The following is a 22,408-nucleotide window of genomic DNA, read 5'->3' on the forward strand; positions in this document are numbered from 1 at the left end:
CCCTTCGTTATCATCTCGACAGGAATCTGGTTCTCCCATGGGAAAACCTCTTTTTCCAAGTCTGACCAGGGAGATACGTGATGAAATTATGACTCAGCAACTGGCGATGTGTGAGGGAGAATATATCACCTACATACATTCCCCAGGAGCACCTCTGCCCTTAATTTCCCTTGCCTGACCCTTCCCTCCACTTTCCCTGGGTCTGCTTTGCACAGCTTATCTGACCGTGTAGGTTATCTCAAGATTAATTTTCAAGCATCTTTACAGCAGGAGAGGGGCAAGTGACACATGCGAGCTATGTGGGCAAGATGCTGTACCTGTCTTTCAGGTTAATTTGTAATGTTTTGAAAGATCACAGCCCAACTTCACTGACATGGTGTTTTATCCGAGGAATAAATGGAACTCCCAAGCAGGGCTGCTGTTTCTCCTTTTCCTCTGCTGTTGGGTAGGCTTTTGTAAGAAACATTGTATTTTAAAGAGTTAAGTGACACAGTAACTGAGAAATATATCTTTATTATTAGAATGTTTATATTCTAAAAACTTTTATCTGGGGTTACAGTACAATCCAATTTCTTTCTAATTAACTAACCTGTCATTTCTTCAGCAAGTAACTGTAACGTAGGCTTTGAAAAGTTTAAGAACATGCAAATTCTTCTACTCTCTTTTTCTCTTCCTCCCCCAAAAGGACAACTTACAGTCAAGATTTTGGCATGATAAATAATAAAATAAACATCTCATTTGTGAACTAGTAGTTGCACTTAACTTTGGTGACTAACAGAGGAGATAGGCATTTTAAAGTAAAAATATTCTTTCAGTGTAAAGTGGATAAAGGAACAGATTTTTATTTCTGTTATCTTTCGAAAGTTCACCTTCATTATCTTCAAAAAAGGTCATTTTTTCAGGTTTATAAAAGGATGTGGAAAGTAACTGGAAAAAACTCAAGGATGTTTCTATTTTGTGGCTTGCCTAAGAAAGTTGTCGCGACACTATCTGACCTAAGCCCATGCAACACAATTAACAACTCCTTTTCACCATACACAATGCCTAGCATAAGGCCAAGTGTGGCCTTGTGATGTAGTTAAATAAATATTAAAATGTCATTTCAACCTAAATACCTGAATTGATTTTACACTGTGACTTCCTACTGAAACAGTGTTGAGAAACTTTAAACATACATTTGATTGTTCCATATACACTGATTAAAATAAAAGTGAGGAATAATACTATCTTTTTTCACTCTGCTACTTTCTTGGGAGCTCTGTGCACTGACACTGTGTGACATCTGTAGTTACCTGATCCTAGCTGACTGATCAGTCATCTTCTGCTTTAAAAATATTGCAACTCAGGTGCTTATTGCAGCAGTAATCATAGCGATACACTCTCTTTTAATACTCAGTTCTGCTTACAGTCATAGTTATAAAAAATGAAAAACATTTTTCACAAATCTTTGTACACATACTGTAAAAAATCACCTTCCACATAAACAATTTACATCTGTTATGAGCATTTAAAAAATAAATTACACAGACTTGTCTCACCTATCCTTTCTTTCCTTGAGAAAACAAATCTCATAAGTAACATCAACAGGATGTTCACATCTGTAAACATGGCATGACGATTCATGTTACCAAAAAACTGTACACACAAAAAATCATCTTGATAAATACTCTGGTATATAAGGATCCTTTTAATTGGCACAAACCAATGTAAACATGTAAATTCCTGTCCTGCAATTGTCTCTAACTTCCTTGCTCTTGGGTTTTTAGTTGAAATCCAGGGATCTCTCAGCCCTGTAAAGATTCTTCAGAAATGAAAATGTGAAGGATTTTGGTTATGATCATAGCCATTTTAGGCACCTCATGCCTAAAGTCAAGCACAGGCATAGAACGTGGTGCCATGGAATGTAAGCAGGTTGCTTTTGCCTTTAACTGGCTGTGCCACAGCTGATAACCGAATTGCTGGCACCCGGTACTGAAAGGTCTCCTCTGGCTCCATGCGGTCCGTGCTTGTCAGGGCTGCGGTACCAGACTGGTCTCCTTGCTAAGTGACACCAGAGGCTGGTACATACAGCAAAGCCACAAAGCTTCTGGAATTTGAAAGCTGTGCTTGAGACAGCCGAGCTGCCCAAGCTTGTATCAACAGACAATGTGGCTGCTGGCAGGATCAAGCAGTTTAATTTATGTAATAAAATACAGAAATGTGCCTGACTAGACTTATGGCAGAAAATCCAAGGTAGTAATCTACTGCTGTGAACAGCCTTCAAGCAACTCAAGTATACCTTTTGCACCTAAGTATGGTTGTGCAGGCAACAGTTAATCATTGATCTTATACCGACCTAAGCTGAAAGACTGAATATTTAGGTGCCGATTAAATGGATTCTTCTGAACTTCATCAACAGCACAGATGGAAAAAAATTACCAAGCCACATGCTGCCACTAAAATAATTAAACATACAGCTACAGTACTGCCCAGCAAGATAACTGCAGTCATTTAAAATAAGCTCTATAAATAAATAAATAGAAAAACCTCCATGTAAACTGAATAAAATGTCACTTCTTTTATAGCCCCCAAAGAGGGAATGGCGTTACTAAATAATACAAATCTTCCATACTGTATATATTTCTATATATTATATCTGATATGTTTTGGCATGGCCAGATAGATAGGAAAAAGTAGGATGGCTAACTTCATTCAATATTTGTTCCGTTGAAGCCAAGCTCCTGTGTTACTATATATTGCTAACCATTCCTATAGCGGTTTGGCCTTTTTACCCATCTTTGATTTTACACTCACTTTCCTGGCAGAGCAGACTGGTTCAGCTTTCTTTTGTGCTCTCCATATTTCTCTCGGGCAGTCAACAGGTTCATAGAAGCATTTCAGTGGCTGCAAGCTGGTTTTTTCATCCTTTGCTTTTTTCAACAAGATTCTACCTTTTTGAAAGGAATGGGGCTTTGCTTCAGGGATATTATACAAAGCATGCTGACTTCCTCGGCTCCTGAAATTAATAATAGTGATTATTAACAAGTCTATCTTGCAAAGTGATAGGTCCCCCAAATGTCCCAAACCCATACATTTTTGAAGACAGAAATAGCCTTGTTTTACTGAACCAGGCTGAAAGTTACAAAGAGGGTTGCAAAATTAATTACACTTCTAAATACTCAAAAGCATCCCTTACTATAAGAACCCTTACATGTGTTACTGGTAGACTCTTCACGTGTGTTCATCTACACTTTTATTCAGATAGCATTCTGCTGATTTTGGAGTGCTGAGAAATCATTGAGGTCTATATTCTCATAACTTGGTGATCTATAGGGATTTTAAAGATGCACATGTTCATAGCGACCTTCTGTGAAGAATGTGGAAAACCACACAACATCAGTAACAGTAGAAAATGGATACAGAGACTGTAGGAACTTCTTGGCAGGACCTCAGCACTGTCCTGGACTGTGGCCAGGCCCCAGGGAACTGCTGCTACTAATGGCCAGTAGCTCAGGTAACTCCATGCTCTGCCTTTGTCCTGGCCACCCATCTAGGGAAACTATAGCTTTACTTTTAGGCTTTGATTTGAAATGGGAGAAGAGGAAAGGGAAATACAGAAACTGGTGGGAGTAAGGGTACAAAAGCTTACAGGCCAAAGCAATCTGAATTCTTTGTTCTCTCTGTTATGGTTCAAGCCCAGCAGGATTTGCTGAAATCAGTGAGCTCAGATGGAGTGATGGCACAGCGCCTGGTGCTGCAAAGGCTGAACCATACCCTCTGCTCTGAAATTTTAAGTTGAAACTGCAGTTCCACAGTTTGGCTGAGTAAGATTGTTGCAGTTCCTTTTAAAATAATCTTAAAATGTTTTACATCAGATAAATGTGGTCTAACGGTAGCACTATGAACGTAAGGCACCAGCTCACGTCTGCCCAGCTACTGTGACTGAAGTGAAGAACAGATGTGCTGATGTACAAGTTGATCTCTTAAGGGTTCCCGTAGGGCTATTTTCCATAGCTTGTTATTTTTGGAAACCATGGATCGTGTAATATTACTTCTTCTGGGAGTTAAACAATATTGCACACTTGACAAAACTAGTTTTGGAAAAAGCTGTGGTTGTTCAAGTGTGTACAGTGCAAGTCCTCTCCTGCTCTTTAAAAGGCTAGAAGGGTGTCACAAAAGCCTCTGTATTTGTTGGTGGGAGGCAGTGAGGGCCAGCTGACAGCACAGGAACGGAGCCTTACCTACAGAACAGTTTTACCTGGCTGGTAGATTTGCCAACCAGACTTCACTGTGGGGAAGTCTGGGGAGGAAAATGTTGTGCAGGACCAAGCTGGAGCCTGCAGGCACTGTGTCACACTGGGCTCGTGCAGGCCTGGGCTCTGACCACTTGCTGGGGGTTAGAAATGACTTGTGTAAATGCACAAGTGTTGGCCACTCCAGTTTATGATCACTCCTTGAGCACTGTTTTTAACAGTCCATTACTTAGTTGTTAAGACATAGTGCTCTTGTTTTTCTCAGATGTTGTTATGGTGAAAAAGTTAGATCACTTATTCCCAAAGCACATGCAGGTGTTATTGCAGGTGATGTTAGTCACCCCTCCGCTGCACTGAATGATGCTATTAAAACCAGAAGGTGGTCAAGATTAATATCACCAGAAATATGGTCAGAGGGGATTGCCTAAAAGAGCTAAACTGTATTTAAATTGATCAAGTTTATGGAAGAGAAGATGGACATCTGTCCCTAATTCACAGTCAGAGTACCTAAGACAAATGAACACGTAGGTCATTGCACATGAAATGAAATGCTGCCAGCTCCAGATGTGGGAAATGTTTTTTCACTGAAAGCAGCAGCTCTGCAATATGAATGAATGTGAGAGTCTGAACTTCAGCTCAAACATATTCCTAATCTGTTGCATTATGAAGACAGGCCGAAATGATGTGACTAAATGCACCCCGCTGCCACAGGCACTTAAGAACAATCCTATCCTTGCTGCATTTCACAAGCATCAAGTATTTTTCAAGACAGGTCTCATGATTTTGAGACCTAATTCTTAGCTTCTTCACAATGGGAGCTAGCATTTAAAGTTGATTCAGGCAGAGATGTGCTGGCAAGTCTCAGTGCCTTTGAGAAACAGTTAGTGAGCATCAGCAAAGGTCTGCCACGCTCTCAGCGCAGCATTTCCTGAAAACATCCAGGAGAAACTGGAGAAAAGGAACTGTGAAGCAAGGCAGAGGCCTTGGAGCAAGACAGATTGCAAGTCCAGCCACTGATCCCAAACAACGTAAGCCATCAGTGGCCTCAACCCCCCTGAGATTACACTGAATTTTCTGGATGGGTAGTAATGCTTCTCAATTCTTTTAACTGGTACGTATCATTAAAACCTTGTTTTATGTACTCAGCTGAGTTAGACCTCTTAAAAGCTGGTGTGGTGAATGCCAATGCTGGGTTCATCCACAGAACAGGCAGTGCAAAATAAAACTTCCCTACACCTCTGAGCATCCTCTCCTCTATCCTCTCTGCTTCATAGGACAAGTTGGGATATTTTTTATCTGGTAACTCCAAATAAAGGCTACTACTAAATTCTAGTTTTGATGTATCTTTTCAAATATCAATAGTTAAACAGAAACCTCTAAACAATTTCATATATGCCTTTGAACTCCCACTATTTTGCAGCAATTAATGGGTTTCACCAAACTGCATTATATTTAGACCAAAGACTTGTCAGTGGAAGGACTCATCTTACTGAGTCACTGAATTCACTGGTTATATTTTAATCCTGTTTTCCTTGATTCCAATCACATTAAGACATCTAGAAATGTGAAAAGTGCATACACGGTCAACTCAAAGTCTGCTTTGGACAATCAAGGTTTTCCAGAATCTCAATCAGTAGGGGAAAAAAAAAAGCTATAAATGCTATAAAAATAAAAAGTAGAAAAAATAAAGCTATAGCCCCATGCTGTTAATTATTAATTCAAATGCTTCTTACCAGCAAAAGGGTACTTGGCCAGTTGCCTGCTAGGACTAAGATACATGAAAACCAAAAACAATGCAAAGAGCAAAAATTCCCCCCTGCCCCCAACCCAGTAGGCTATACATTGTATTTTTAGTTTATTTTCCAGCCCATCCATCTGTTCACTTATATCTCAGTTTTCCAGTAATTCTTGAACCCACTGGTCAGACACAAATCTGGCAGGGATGCAGAAGTCCCATACCTGTGGTAATGGAACAAGTTTTATGGAAATAGAAAAAAGACCCAAACTCGTGTCCTGACTAAGAAAGGTTGCCCCAAGGAAGGATGCACTGCCTGACCATCACTTGGTCGAGCAGCATGCACGATGCTCTGAACCAGCTGCTGGGACTCATGACCAAGTCACAATGACATGGAAAATTAGTTCTGCTGCTCCCAGAACAGCTGCTTGAGTAACCTGAGATGTTAGTGCCCATGCTTTGTCAGGTCACTTGCTTGCTTACACGTGATTTTTAAGTCAAGAATGTTACTGTCAGTTAGGAAATGACAACCGTCTCTCTCCTACCTACAGAATGTTAAAGATATTTTCATCTGAAATTTGGCCTATGTTTGCTGAAGAGATTCAACTACTGTAGCTTTGCAATAGGCTATTACAGGCAGCAGGAAGAAGTAATTCGTTTAACAGAAAATTATTCTTTTTTTCTTCTTTAAGGAATACATGATTTTAGCTTTGAATTAGCAGAAATCTGTTTTTTCTCCGTTCCATGACATAAATACGTATCATACTTGGGTATAGAACCTGAACCAAACCCAGCGTGATTCAGGTTTTTGTATAAAGTGAAATGCAAAAGCAGAAATGTAAGCATATCAAGTTGCTGTATTTAAGAGGAAAAAAAAATATATACATACAGGCATCTGGGTTTCTTATTTAATGAAATGTCTGTAAGCTGCAAAGTAAACAGAAATAGGTTATTAATATTAAATCATCAAGTAATTAAAGTACAGGGATAAAATATTTGCAGTCTTAAGTCATATTTCAATTCTCACCCGCTATTAAAACTAGAATAATATGAAATAAACCGAAAAACCCCAAACTTTTACCAATTATTACTCCTCCAGCTTATTACATCTGTTTTTAAAATTTGTAACGTGTGAGTTGTTAGTGGTTGGATATTTTCCACGTTATTTTTATTGTAACTATAATCAAAGTAAATTGCTAAAGAAGTGTGGGCTGGGCAGAGATCTTTCACATTAAATTAAACAGTATGGATACAATGAGAAGTAATTATTGTGTTCAAGATAATTAATAAGGGACATTGCCTGAATAAGCTGTATTAAATTAACTTTCTCTCAGAGCCTTTAATTTTGCAGCGATATATCTCTTTCACAGAAGCAGCTAGGAAACTCAAGCTATGAGCCCTTGGCTCTGCCTACAGCAGCACTGAAGGGTGGGGGGCAAGAACGCAAGGATTTCTCTCCCTTTCCACCCCAAATCCTGAGACCAGTTAGGGACGACATAGCCTCAGTGCCAGCACAACTTTGTATAACTTCATTTTTTACAAGAGTTTGGTTCACAGTGTGGAAACACTTTGTCTAGTCCCTCTTTTAGTGGGGGTCAATAAAGGAGGTGTTGAATGCCAGCTCAGTTTAAATCAGTCTGGGTACTAAATTGGTTCTTTGTACTGATCTCCCATCAATGCTACTAGACTGAGCCTTTGAATATTATTTAATGAAGTCACTGAGCCAAGCAAGTCAGATCTGGCATCTGAAAATGATTATGTTCTTGTAAATGTTCCCTCTGTCCCTGGTATTGTCCACACTTTGCAGATGGATTTTTGCCCAGCCTAACTTTGCTTGTCATCTGTCTTGGAGTCTGGAGCCATCTCATGGTGTGCTTTTCTGTAATTACCTCCTGAAGGTCAGGCTGGTCAATATTTGGATGGATGACCTTAAAGGAATGCTGAAGTCACTCAGAAAGCAGGGCAGCTGCCTCAAAAAACAGTGCCTTCCCCAAGGGACACTGCTGAGCCAGGGAACCCGGTAAACACATCAAGAGCAGGAGAGATGATTTAATACTGAGGCCCATCTTTATGGTCCCCTTCAATGTTCTCACTGACACCCTTTGAGATGTCCTGCACTAGATTTCAGCACATCTACATTTATTCAGGTAAATAAAGCTCTTTGTCTTCCAGGTGGCTATGGGAACCTTTGCTCTGCACCATCACATACCTGTTCAGTGCTGTGTGTGATCAAATGCCTTTCCTCTCACATCCCAGAATGAGCATTACTCAGCATAGGCAGGATGGGGTATTATTCATTTAAACAGAAATGTTCCTTGGAAGTCATGCAGCTAAAACTTGCCATATAAATGTAATGCATTGTAGGGAAAACATTACATTAACAATGTTCAGACAGCTTTGGTTTCTAATCTGGGGGGGACAGACCTGTGGGAATCCATTCACCATTTCTAAGAGTCCCATGATAGGTAACTATACAGAGGCAAGCCGACTTGCCAGTAGGCTGACGTGTCCTCTGCAGGGATCCACATCTTTCCTGAAAATCTTCAGACATTTCAAAAAAACTGCCAAGTCACTAAATGACACAAAGGAAAGTCTTTGTTGCAAAGATAACAGCAGTAATAGCCAATGCTGGAAAAAAGATTTAAATATCTGGCAAATACTTCATTATTCTCTGCTCTCCCTTTGCCATCTTTGGCTATTTCTGCTCTTACACTCTCTGCTCCTTTCACTCATGTGAAGTAGCAGTTTAAAACATAAATAAAACACACCTAAAGAAACATTTTACAAATCCAGATCTGCCTGGAGCAGCAATTAGCCTGACCTACTGACCCCACATGTATGCAAACTCAAGTACTTTCCCTGTGATTGTGGGTGACAACAAAGGGAAGGACTCTGCTGGCTTACCACGTGCTCATTGATGTCAGTGTGGTTGCACACCATCTGCTGATTTTGGTAATATTCTAGCTGCCTTTCTGCCAGATCGACGCGCTGCAACAGGTTCTCAATGAAGTGCTGGAGCCTGGCTTTTCCCCGCACTTCTTTTTCTGCCGCTTCTTCCAGGAAGTGGTTGAAAGTAACAACTTCTCTGCAAGACAGAAACATTGCAAAGAGACCACATAAATAATGGGAAGGGCTCTGGTTTTGCCACTGTCAAAGAATTACTGATGCTTCTCCCCTTTTACATGGTGATAGCCCATGGTGGCTCATTACCATCCTTCACCTCTACTGAAAAACTTCAAGCTCTTTGTGGACACAGTGAAGATCTGGAAACATGAATGCTGATTTTAAGTTTATGGGCAGTGGGTTTGGGTTTTTTTGTCAAATTATTAAGTTTCTTGGAAATAGTCCTAAGTGGTCCACTGGGTAGAAATGTCATTAATCATCACCTCTCAAGGTATCTGCAGATAGCTACATCCACGTTCCTTTTTTTTTTTTTTAAAAAACTTACTCATGTGATTATCAGCCCTAAAAATGAAGAGAAATGGATGAACCCCAAATTTAATCTTCCTGGTTCATCATAATCTTACAATGGTTGTTTAATGTTGCTGCTGGAGTGGTTCCTAAATTAAAAGACCTACTGTGGCCATTAAACTTTATTTTGGCTGTAATCCTGCAAGTCAAAATGCAGTGTTACGAACTGAAGCTAGTGGGAGTATGGGAGAATAACAGATAATCTACAGATTATAGACCAAGGAGTATGTGTGTGGGAAGACAAGTTTTAGGTCAGGAGTTTAGAAATGTTTCTTGTCTGGTAACACAATAGGAAGAAGCAGATAGCACCATTGACAGTGAAAGTTCCCAGCTCTGGATTGAGACATAGCTCATTCTGAAATGCTCTGCATACTATCTGTTTACTATCAGTAACTGAGCGACCATTTGGACCTCTGATATCAAGGAGTTTCTGGGTGGGAGAAGTTTGGTTACATAGTGAAGCATGTATTACAAAAAATGGCAAAACTGAGCCTACAGGACTTCCCCAGTTAATACATTCCTGGATAAATAATCTTGCTCTGCCAATGAAACCATGTTAATTTTTGCTTTGTACAAAACTGAGAGGGTGAGAGTTGGGGGAATCAATGCTTGCCAAATGATGATCACTTGGTAGAAATACACCACCTGAAGAAAGTGTTATAAGCTGAAACCAGGAAACAGTCTGTAGCAGAAATGAGCTTTCAAAGTTTAGCTTGTTTAGAATAAATCCAAAGTTTCTCTGTATTTGTTTTAACTCAGTATAGTTGTAGACAATTGGTTTAATGCTGTATAGTTGTTTTAACAGTGAGCGGTTCTGTACTAAGAAGAGTTAGGCACAAGTGGTCAGCTGTGGAAATTTGCCATCTAGGGTTCAGGCTGTGTCTGCCGGCTCTATACCACAGCAGATTGCAGTAAGAGGCTGTTTGCATGGCTAGAGTAGGTATTCAATGGTAGGAATGAGGCAAAACCAAGAAACTATTGTTTGGACAAAGGCCATTAATGAATATTAGTTTGTATTAACTCACCCACAAAATCTGGCTTAAACAGAGAGGTACCCTGTTTCTTAAACTCAACGAGTCCATTCCATTTCAAGGCTCTGTACAGTTTCTGTGATTATTAGCTTGCCCAGAGCAATCTGGTAATAAAAAGCCACTGAGGAATGCTTAGGAGGAAGCCAATCTAAACTCATTAAGGATAATTTTAGAGCTTTATTCTTACCGCACTTACAGCATTAAAACTTCTTTGATTTCATGATGCCATTTCTGGTTCTGTGTTAGCAACATGAAGCCATTGGCTCTATCGGGCTCCTTTTTTACAGTGGACAGAAGGCTCAAAAGGACAGAAACTCAGCAGGTTGGCTCCAAATCTCTTACCCTTTGGGTAAGGAAGGAGAACTGCGTGTGGTCTGCCAGGCTGCTGGCCCTCCAGCAGAAAGGCTAGGCAAAGCAAGGAGCTGCCAGCCTGGGACACCATGAGGATGTCCCTCCTGGGGCCACAGACAGCTTGTGTGTTTTGCTACAGCAGGAGGCCACAAACATCGAGCACCTGGCATTTGTTTTTAAAAGGGTGATAGTTTCAAGAATTCTAACATTTGTAGTTGTTTCAGCAAAGGTAGTTAAAAAGCATTCATTAATCGCCCGCTCCGTGGCACAAATAGATCACCCACAAATCTTCCTTTCCTACAAATATCTCATTAGTGAGCTGTGCCATAAGGGGGACAGGGGGAAGCAGGTTTTTTTCTGAAAGACTTGACTCAGATGACTATCAGGAGGAGAACAGATACATTATGTCAATAAATTCCCTAGTATTTTCCTTGCTTTCTAGACTACTCAAGCTAACTTGGCATTCTACTTGTCATTATTTGTAGGAACTGTTAACAGCAACAGTAGTGGTGTTTTCATAATTTTTCTCTGTTTAGCTGCCTCTGTACAGCCTATGAACCTGCCTTTAATGACTTGTATCTAAAATTTTTGCTTTGGGCTGAAATGGTACCAGCACTCTGTAAATTCCCTTTAGAAAGACAGGAGCTAGGATATATCCACCCACTAGGTCTCAGTCACAGGCCTTGTCCCGATAAGCAGCACTTCTGTCAGTTCAGCTCCTTTGTTTCCACTTCATTCTCATTTCTCAGAACAACAACATCAAGCCCCGAGGAGTGACTGCTAATAAGTCTCTCTACTTGCTCCCACACCTCTTCCTCAGAGAGCTCACTTGGTGCCAGAGCTATTATGCCTTGGTTACCTGAAGGGAGTTCTCAGAAGAACGTTTACCTTCCTCCCACCAGAACAATAGGGAAATGGTTCAAAGAACTCCTATAGCTTCCTGCAGCCCTTATTTATCTAATTGCCTTTCTTGTCTTGTAGTTTGCCCAGACTTTTTCTTAGTCACACTGATGACCCTCTCCCTTCAATTCTATTTCTACATATCTGTGATGGTTTTTTGCTTGTGTTATTTTACTTTCAGTTTATTTCTCCAGGACTGACTGCCAAGTTTTTTCGGATTATGTGATATGATTTCTATCTTTTACTCTCTGCTCTTACGCTTGTGGGAAGATGGATATTCACAGAGGTCAGAGGTTGCTCCTTATGAAGTCAGGGGGAAGCTGAGCCTGTGAATATTGTGGGGTCCACTTGGTAGAGGCATAAACCAGAGGACAGCAACATGGGCCCGCTGGGCTCTGTGCCTTGATAGAACAGCCTTGTCAGCAGCACTCACCTGAAACAGGAATCATTTGTTAAAAGCCTGGCTCAGACCTGAAGCGTTGCCCTTCCTAATGAGAGGTCTCTGCTACCCTGTGCCGACTCTTCTACATCTAGAACACTGCTGCTATATTGAGAAAAGGTTATATACAGTTATTAACTCCCCTTGTGAACTCCTCTGCTCTCAGCATCGTCTCTTTCCCACTCTGCTCTGCTCCTCCATTTGCTCTCTGCCTGTCAGCCTGCAGCCTCCTGCCCCTTTTCGCTCAGCTACACCCTGGCACTTGCTGTAGCACTGTAAGCTCTAGATCGTGCCACTAAATTTTCTGAGTGCAGTAGGTGATGCTCAGTGCAGCTCAGATCTCTGTAAATTTTTGTAATGGACAGCACAGTGATCTGATCTGTTTGTTCATCGTTTACTATACTAAGGTATATTGTATAGCAAAACATTTTGTTAGAGGGCTGTAACTGGGCAGCAGGGGGAAAGGTGGATTTTTTTGCTTTGACTTGGGTGCTCTTGTCAGACAAAACCTTTCAGGAGGAGGGATTGCTGCCACTGCCCTGAGAGCAGAGGGCACATCAAACTGCCAGCAGCTTGTAGCGAGGGAGAGGGAGAGTCAAGGGGGATGCAACCTGGGATGTGCCCACGAGGAGCAGAGGAGGTGCCTTTATTGCCAGGCTGCTAAAGAAGGCCTCTTCCCAGAGTTAGAGGAGTCTGGGGGAAATTTATTGCAATGCAGCAGGCAACTCAGAGGTACTCAGATGAAAAAAACAAGCGCAGAGGGAAAGACTCACTGCAGGCAAGAAAAAATGCTAATAAAGCTAATAAAGCTTTTTATTTTAATCTGACTCTGCCACTGACTTCACCTGTTATAGTTAACCAGACCTAGTTAGTGTGATGGTTTGCATTTCAGCTGTAGCCTAGTTCTCACAGAAAAATTGCAGACAGCTTGCCTTGAAACTTATCCTGAAACCTTTATGGAGGCTCTTACCATGAAACTGCATGAGATGTGGTAAATAAAGTTATGATCCGTAGATTTACTAGGTGACATCTATTCTTCTGCCTTCACCACACAGTGCTCCTTGCAGGAGCAGTAAGCAGCAGTTCTTGTTTACCAGAGCAGTTGCTGGCATGTGGACCCTGCAGATACCCTTAGTATTTGTATAACTTTCAGCAGTTAAGAATGTGATAGAGTAGACGAAGAGGCTGGGACAGCTCCAGCTCCTTAACAACTGACAAGAAAGGCTAATGATTTCTCACATTGCGACTGAGCCCTCCTACAGATGTGCAATACTGTTCCCAGGACTATTTACAGCAACTTCCGACACCTGCAACTGCTCTGTAGGTGGAGACAAGCATGAAGGATCTAAGCAGATTGTGCACCCAAATATCAAAACCCTGTAGAGAACTGCGTTTGGAATATCCATCTAAAATCAATAGAAAACCAATACTTATTTTATCTGAAGAAGGGCAAATTCCTACTACAGTAAGTAGTAAAGTGATTTACTTGTAAAATATTTAAAACATGTATATTCATTAAGTATTCATGCCACTGACCTGATCTATCATCGCATTGGTGTTACTGCCTGAAGGCTGCTGTTATTCACTGGGTTGTAGTTTCACATTCCTACACCACTTATCAGCATGTTCGATTTAAGAGTTTGACACCTCCTCCCCTCAGAAAGTTATTGTCCTACCAGTTGCACCCATCCAGGGGGCTGTGCTCTACATCTGAGCCTTGAACTTACAGGGATGACACTGTGAAGATTAAAATGCTGTATTTCACAGAGCCATTCTGTGGGATAGTCATGCTACGCTTCAACTAATGCAGTTGGGGGAGAGTAATCTCTCAAGTGGGAAGATGAAAGGAAATGGGGAAGAGAGAATGTGACCACCTAAAACTGAGGGTGGAAGAACAGTGTGTAGTTGCAGTTATACTCCACTTAACAGCAAAATCAAACCTGTTTTGCTGTATAATTTGTATTTTAAGGAAAGCTGTTGTTTTAAAGCATAAATTGCAGTGATCTCAAAAGCCAGCTTTTAATCCCATTGTTAAGATGTTACTTGCACAGATAATTCCCTTAATTGCAAATTTAAGGTGAAGCCACTGGCAAGAATAACTACTCCCCACCACAGCTATTCTGAAATAGCCCTTGCACTCCAGGCTATGCCAGAGCAGAGACAGGACCAGTCAGTCTCAAAGCAAACACACTGAACTGGTTAAAGAAATTACTGTCAGAGATACGGCAACACACTACACTAATGCTCTCACCCTATAATTAGGAGGCAAAGTGCAATTGTTTAAGTCACGATTGAAGGTAGCTTCCAGTTGAGGACCGTAACTTCAAATGCTTACCCTATTCAGACCTACTGAAAATCAAACTCTACCAGTTTTATTTTCTTACATAAATTCCAGAAACAAGCCTTTCTGTGTCCTCTAGAAGTTAATTTCATTGCTGGTTTTAGTTTCAATGGTTTCCTTGATATCTTATTCAATGCACTCTTAACCCCTTTGGGCAGGCTTCTGTGTTATCCTTAAGATCACAGTACTCGGAGTTGCATTCTCCTTAATCAAACATTGAATAATACCTGTTGGGGCACATTTTCTAATTAAATCATTCCTTTGCTCAGCAGCTCTGCTGAAAGCTTGACCCTGTAGCCATCATTCATCAAAACTGTCCAGGACCCAAATGAGGCAGGTTGGTGAACTGGGACCCATCTTTGGTAGCTGTGTCTGCTTCTCTAAGAACACCCAGGTTTCTTCTCTCCCGCCCTCCAGATAATAAAATAAAAAGCATAGTGCATAGTAGCACAGCCATTTTTGTAAGGGAACAAAAATAAAATTTAACTAAAAAGATACCTTCACTTTATTTCTGCCTTTGTTGGACTACTATAGACATTATTTAAAACAAAAAATAATCAACTGACAAGTCAAAAGAAGCAACCTTACTGACCCTACAAACCCTGCAAATGGGCAGCCTTGTACCTGCTGGTAGCCTAAACCAACACTCCTCCCTCTCACTGGAATGAGAGGTCAACAGTAAAACCTCATAGTGCTGTCATTTTAAATTAGTCCTTCGATTATCAACAACAACGTAATTCTGAGACGAATTTACTCCCTATAGAGTTATGAAGTTTACAGACTTGCTCCTTGCTTTGGAGAACACATCAGAGAAACCAGCTTCTGACAATGTGACCACTTGGTGGATCAGTTTTTATGTGTCAGTCTCACATGCTTGGTCCAGGCAAAGACTCAGGGGACACAGGCTTTTACAGGTAGAAATGAAATTCCATCAAGTCAAAGTGACCTGAGTAGTCTCCTGCCTCTGCTGAGGACTGCCAGTCACAGCAGTGCCATGTCTGCCTCCACTAGGCTGGGTACAAAGGAACGATGTGAGACCTAGAAGAGCTCCATCTCCTTATTCAGGAAACCCAGATGTTTAAAAAAAGTTTAGACCTCTCCTTCCTAAGCCTTCTTGGGGCTTCCTAAGCAAATTATTCTTGCTAACACATTTTTCCTTTCCTTTAACTTCCCTAATTTGAATTCACTATGGGATCCAAAATCAGAGTTGTTGCCCAAAACGCAATTGCACTGCTATTTTCTGTTGTCTTCTTGTATACCCATCTAAAGAGGAAGTTTCTAAAATCCAAACCTTTTTTTTTTTTCATAGCCAATTTATAGGTCAGAAGTGATGGTTAAACCCACAAATACACCCTCTTCTACCTTCCATATCTGCTTAATTCTTACATGTAGAAGCAGGTCTAGCCTAACAGCCCAGATAGGTCCCTGGCGTATCTAGGCAGATTTTATAAAGATAAAAATACACTGGATTGTTAAATTTAGTTATGGAGTAATTTGATCACTGATAGCAATTGCCCATTCATGTAAGATGCTGTCAGAGTAGGTGGACATGGAGGAATGCTCAAATATGGGCCCAGTAAAAACATCTCTAACTTCTTTATCAAAACATGGTTATTTTTCCAAGAGTTTCTTAAAGGGATCCCCATAGAAGTTTCCAGCTGCTTCTCTGGAAGAGCCCCCAAAGAAGAGATTTTGTGACCTTATCTAAGATTTGGACTAGATTTCCCCCTCCCCCCCCCCCTTTGGACAGTTTACGGGGTTGGGTGTTTTGGTTTTGTTTGGTTGGATTTGTTTGGGTTGTTTTGTTTTGTTTGGTTTTTTTTTACCCTCAAACTGATCTAGGGCAGCTGTATCTCAGTCTCTTGGAGATCTAGAAATGCATATTGATTATAAACCATTTCTTGCCTTCACATGCACCATATTCCATGATCTCTAGTATTAGGGACAACTGTTCAAAGACCAAGGGAAGATTGGTTTCCTTTACTTCCTTAGAAATAGGATAAGGAGGTGTTTCAAGGAAAGTGTTTTCTTTTTCCTCCTACAAAGAGGAAAGAGGAGGAAATTTTCAGCTACAGTGGCTCAATATCAATGCTGGTTTTGGGAAAAGTTATCCATATTCACAAGATTGCTTGCGAATTAAAAAAAAACAACCCCCAAAACCAAAAAACCAACAAAGAAACTGATGAAAGCATTTATTTCTGAAGGTCAGCAAGTATCAAAGCAGTCCCTAAGGACTGCCTTTGACTTTCCACAGTCTGCAGTAAGAACTCCTGCTTCTGCAATTTCCATTAAGCAGTCTTGTTTGGCTTTCTAATCATCTGGACTTCTTCCAGAAATCAAAGCCAAAGTTGAGATCCTCCTTTTTTGAAGGAGAAAGTCTTTTCAGCACACCAAATAAGTTTTTGAACACACAGAGGTCTGAATACATAGCTAGGTCTCAGAATTTACCAACAGTCCATACGAAAATCAGATAAGTGACATGGTTGTTAAAGTCATGAACATCCTTTCTTTGCCGCTCTACTAGCGCATACCGTCCAGTGCCTCCCTGCTGCTGGCACAAAGGTAAGCGTCCTAGGCATTTTTAGAGGTTCAAATCTGAACAGCTGCCTTTAGAAATACTAGTCCTGCTTTTACAAGTATTTCTTTACACCTGCCTTCCTTTCAATTTTTTCATTGTACAATGACCTTTTAACTGGAAAGACATCCAGTATATTTTTCTATGGCACTATCCCTTGTTACCCCTCAAGACAGGAAACGCAGGAACCATCTGAACAAGAAAAAAATACCGTATTTTCAGGTTTTCCTAGGTTTACCTATTCCTATGCCCTGCCTACCTTCCTGGTCTCCTTGAGAGTACCTTCGTAGTGACTTCTAGGAGGCAATGCTATGGGCTAGGCAGAGGCACGTGTGAGAACATACTATGACCTCCCTCAGTACTCTGAGCTGATACTCTTTCATCCTTTCCACTAGCATGCATTAGTCGTCTACCTTTAGAAATTAACACACCACTGTGTAATATCTATTCGCTCATTCCTATTGCTGCTTTTCTTTCCCATTTTTTTTTTACCTTCTTCACTGAAAGCTGAAGAAAGCTAGCAGTAATTCTAGAAGAGCAATACCCTGGGTACTCAGGTGAAGTCTCTTGTGCAGCTGCCTCTTCTTGTTAGTGTTTCTTACTAGTCAAATAACCTTCAGTGTTCCCTGTAGCACCAACTTAGGAGCTACCTCCTGATCTGCTTACACACTCAGGCTTCTGCTTTAGAGATGACTAGAATTATAACAGCAATCATCTGAGCTCCTGTCCCTTTCCCAAGCCTGACAATGTCCTAGTGTGAAGGACAGTGTTTGCCCACTTCTCTCATTCTGTAAGACTGCCTTTTTTGGCCTCAGAACCACAGCCTGCCACTGCTGCTAGCAAGCAGTTTGCCAAGGGGGCAAGCGGTCTCTTCCTTGTGCCTTTTCCTAATATAGTTAACGAGGCAGCAAAAGTTGTGATTTTTTATTTTCCACAGATCAATGCCCTTTCCGTCCTCCCCATACCATACTCATTCTTTCTACCCAGATAACTCTACATCCCTTTCTCATTTTCCACAAGCTCTTTTCTTCTTCTGCAGTGCTGCAGAACTCCGATTTTGCTCCACTGAATGGCTTCTGCTTTCTCCTACGGTCATGTTCTTCCTATGGATCTCAAGCCTTGAATTTTAAAGACACATTCTGCATTTAGTTTGGGGCAAGGTTCATACCACAACTTTAGATACCTGAAGTTCAGCATCCAACCTAAGATGGCTGTTTATCTGAGGTCCCCCCTCTAGTCTGCAGAGGAAGGAAGAACCTCCACAGCGCAAGCCCTCCCCCTCTAAGATACTTCCTAGAGTAGGATGAATCACGCTGTGAAAGAGCCCATACGGAGAGGTCGGCTAGATGGGAATACCAAAACTGCTTCAAACTCTTATCTTCACAGCCTCCTTCCAGCATACTTTCAAATCTGTCTCAGTTTCACCTTGAGTCCTTCAGTCTTCTCTTCCATGAGGGTGACCTGATATTTTAAAAATCAGAGATTCTGTTGAATACCCCTCAAGGGAGATACAAAGCCCAGGGGCTCAAGTCCCACCACCTCTGCTGTCCCCTCTTCTGGGAGATCTACAGGACTGCCTCAAGACAGACGACTCCTACTGATACAAAAGCCATCATCATTTCTAGTACTTAGACTACAGGAAGGAATGATGAAAGCCCTCCAAGCTTCCTACACTGAACTCCTACACCACCTTCCTATTTCTAAGATCAGCGTCATGGCAACTAGCACTTCTCATCTTCCCCAAGTAAGCTGATGAATTCGTTTAGAGACACTCCATTACCAAGGCTCTTTATTTGCATTCCTCTAAAATAAGTTGTGTTGCTCTGAAAAGCCTGAAAGGTTTCAGCAAGTGCTGAATAAACCAAGTAGTTCATGTATAAATAATATAGCAGCTATCACTACATTTTTAATGGATGCATCACAAATGTATTTTTAGATGGCCTAGGTTAGTCGGAACGATTCTGGCATCTGCTTCCCATTCCCATAAAAGCAATTTGAGTTTCCGTGTCCATCTAGAACACCTGCTTGGATGTGGCCTTTCCAGCACCGTCTCCAGTACAGCTTTGGGCTGCACAGGAGACCATCCCACTCCACGGGCAGCCTGCTGACTGTGGTGGGATGTCTTCAGGGACAAGGTGCTATTCAGTATTCGCACATACTTCCTCCAGCACTTACCCACCCATCTCTTCTTAAAAAGATGACAGATTAGAGGCGTCAGTGTAAATCAGATTACATGCTGATGAGAGCTTCTACTTGGCCCTACCCTCACAAAACCTGGAACACAACACGGGCATGGGCAGAGCGTAAAAGGTAGTCACCGGGGAGTCAAGCATGAAAGCTACTTGCTCGGGAAGCCGTCCCCTGCAAGGCAGGGGATGTGGTCACATGCGCTACAACTCGAGCAATACAGTGCTCAGAAGCTGGTGAGCAGCAGGCCCTTTCATAACCAGCAAGCAACCCACCCATCCCCTCTCTGCTCCCCCACAGGCTCCACTCGCACAGGCGCCGGGCAGCCCGCCCAAAGCCATCAGCTCTGGCCTCCCCGCTTACTCCTCTTTCCGGTGAAGCTCCTCCTCAGACTCGGAGAGGCGCTGCTTCAGGGCTGCGATCATCTCCACCGCCACGTCCACCTGCCTGCTCAGAGCCCGCTCCCGCCGCTGCACCTCCTGCTTCTTCTGGGACAGCTGCACAAAAGCCGCCCGCACCTCCAGCAGCTCGGCCGTCTTCTGGGCCAGCTCTTTGGTAAGCTTGTCGATTCGCTTCTCAATCGTTTTGTCCACGGCCTCTACCATCCTGTTAAACTTTTCTCTGACGTGTGCCTCGAAGGAGGCTTTGGAGTCAGCGGCCGGGAGGCCGGGTTTAGAAACCTGCTCGCTGGGAGAGTCAGCCGACACATAGTTGGCAACGTAGGAGACGGGACGCTCGGCTTCCACCTCCAGAGGCTGCCCGCTCCCGCAGGAGGCATCGCAGAAATTCAGGTAGGAGCCCTTGGGCTGAATGGCGCCGCCGGAGCTGCCCGGGCCACCCTGGGTGGCGGGCTCCGGCGGGGAGCCCAGTTCCGCGTCCTTCAGGGGCGAGAAGAGGCTGCCCTTGCTCAGGAGGCTGCGCTCCTCGTAGCTGTGGCTGTACTCCAGGTGCACCCGCAGGGAGGACAGGCTCCGGAACCTGGTGTTGTCGCCGCATCGCGGGCAGCGGAAGGGGAGGCTGATGCTCCCGAGCGGCTCCTGCCAGGGGTGCCTGCCTTCATCCCGGGCCGTCTGTTGCATTCCTCGCCGGGCCCTGGCTGGGAGGAGACAGCCCGCGTCCGCGCCCGCCCGGGGCCGGAGCAGCCCGGCAGGCCCGCCGGGAAACTTGGGAAACTTTCCCGGTGATTTTTCAGGGGTACCGCGCCATCTCCGCCCGGGGACGCGCCCGCCCGGCGCGGCGCGGCGCGGCCCGGCCAGCCGCAGGGCCCCGGCGACGCTGGGGAGCTCCGCTCGCCTCGGCCGCCGCCCGGGCCTTGCCGGGGCGGAGCGAGGCCGGGCCCCGGCTCAGCGCGGGCCTCAGCCGGCCGCAAGGTCGCCGCCCCCGCGCCGCCGCACTCACCGGACTTGTTGCTGGCGGCGGCGGGGAAGCCGTTTTCAGCAGAGCCGTAAATCAGGCCGAGCGCGGCGCCGCCGCCACACGCTCTCGCCGCCCGGCCGCCGCCGCGGGGCGGGGCGGGGCGGGGCGGGGCTGCCGGCGGGCGGAGGCGGGGCGGGAGGCGCCGGCGGGCGGGGCACCGGGGTCGCCCCCCTCCCGAGGAGCCGGCGTCTGACCCCGCTGGCCCTGGGCGCCGGGTGGGTGGGGTGGCGGGGTGTTGCGGGGGCCCCGGTGGCGGCCGTGAAGCAGCAGTGAGGCGTGCGGGGCGTGTCGGCGGGGCGCTGGAGGATCAGGCAATTAAAAGAGTTTAAGCGGCAAGGCAGGACCGGTGCACATAGGTGTAGCCTGGCCTTGGTTTTCTGGGAATAAAATTGCATGTGTTTTTTTAAAACTATATTTGGTAACCAGAAAGATTTGGGATTTTTTGTAAATATGACCCTAATTTAGCCTCAGGATGCAGAGAGCAGGGGTCAGCAGTAGCCTCTGTTCTGAGTGTGAGGAACGGCTGTCATAGAATCATAGTACCACAGGACAGTTTGGGTTGGAAGGGACCTTTGAAGGTCATCCAGCCCAACCCCCCGCTGCCACGGGGAGGGACACATTCCACTAGATCAGGTTGTTTAGAGCCCGGTCCAGCCTGGCCTTGAATGTTTCCAGGAATGGGGCATCTCCCACCTCTCTGCGCAACCTGTCCCGGTGTCTCACCACCCTCATTGTAACAAAATTCTTCCTTACATCTAGTCTTAAATCTACCCTAGATCTACGTCAAAGTAACTGATGTTAGAGCATGCTGCCAGTGGGCCCTCTCGATAGCATAATATGCTTCTAAACTTCTTTTTGATACCACAGACGTGTGTCTATTTTTACAAATTTTTGGAAACACGAGCAAGGCTGATTGTTAGTTTGCACAGCAGCCTTTTTGAGGTAATAGTGAAATACGGCTCTAAAATCTGGTGCTGGAGGCCATAGCGGTAATATGCTGCAGATTTTTTTATTACGGTGGGTAGTTTAATTCTGTACTAATCTATCTGTTCCTTGAGTGCAATATACAGGCAGAGTCCTAAACACTGAGAAAATCCACGCGCATTGATATATGCCTTTGATGTGATTAAGACATTCCCAGTAAATGATTCACCAGATGGCACATCAAAGGAAGTTATTCAAATTGCATTGCAGAGCTTCAGCTAATCTCTAAAGTGTGTGGGCTACCATCCAGGCTGCAATGTTAGTTAGGATGAGTTAGTTGTCCTGTATTACCTTGTCTAAATGTGATTTTCCTTTCTTTTGTCATCAAGCAGTACCAAAAACCAAAAGGGAGATCTAGAGGGAATAGTTTTGAACTGCGCTTGCCTCCGAATTTGGGGCTCCTGACTATTTCTTTGAAGGAGGCCAACACTGGCAGAAACAGATATACAGATGTGAACCTGTTTTGGTCCCCATTTTCTTGGCTGTTGTCCTCTGTTGTCCATATCTCTCTCTGCTGTGCCCATTGCCTTCCTACCCTCTCTTCCACATCAGGGGAAGGTTGTCAGTACTGACGTTCAGAGGTGTAGATGAATGCTATACAAGTGAAGCGAAGTTGCCTGGTGGGATGCTACCTGAGGCTCCATCTACATTTAGAAGAGCTGACACCCACCCACCCCCTCCAGCTGATGGTAATGAGAGCCTTCATGGTCTTGGGAACAGAAGATGTTGATGGCTTTGAAGGAGCC

At 43.6% G+C, this 22,408-nt stretch overlaps 1 protein-coding gene across 1 annotated transcript; it reads right to left on the reverse strand.

Moving 5' to 3' along the window:
• Positions 1–497: 497 nt before the first annotated feature.
• Positions 498–20,777, reverse strand: ZNF365 (zinc finger protein 365). The gene is made up of 4 exons (XM_027797229.2): positions 19,626–20,777; positions 8,872–9,052; positions 6,857–6,894; positions 498–2,995 (listed from the first exon to the last, which is right to left on the reverse strand). Exons 1-4 carry the CDS (start codon positions 20,339–20,341, stop codon positions 2,749–2,751), a joined length of 1,182 nt encoding a protein of 393 aa, XP_027653030.2. The 5' UTR covers positions 20,342–20,777; the 3' UTR covers positions 498–2,748.
• Positions 20,778–22,408: the final 1,631 nt, after the last annotated feature.

This window comes from Falco cherrug, chromosome 9, assembly GCF_023634085.1.
Source record: "Falco cherrug isolate bFalChe1 chromosome 9, bFalChe1.pri, whole genome shotgun sequence".
Classification (NCBI taxonomy): Eukaryota; Metazoa; Chordata; class Aves; order Falconiformes; family Falconidae; genus Falco; species Falco cherrug.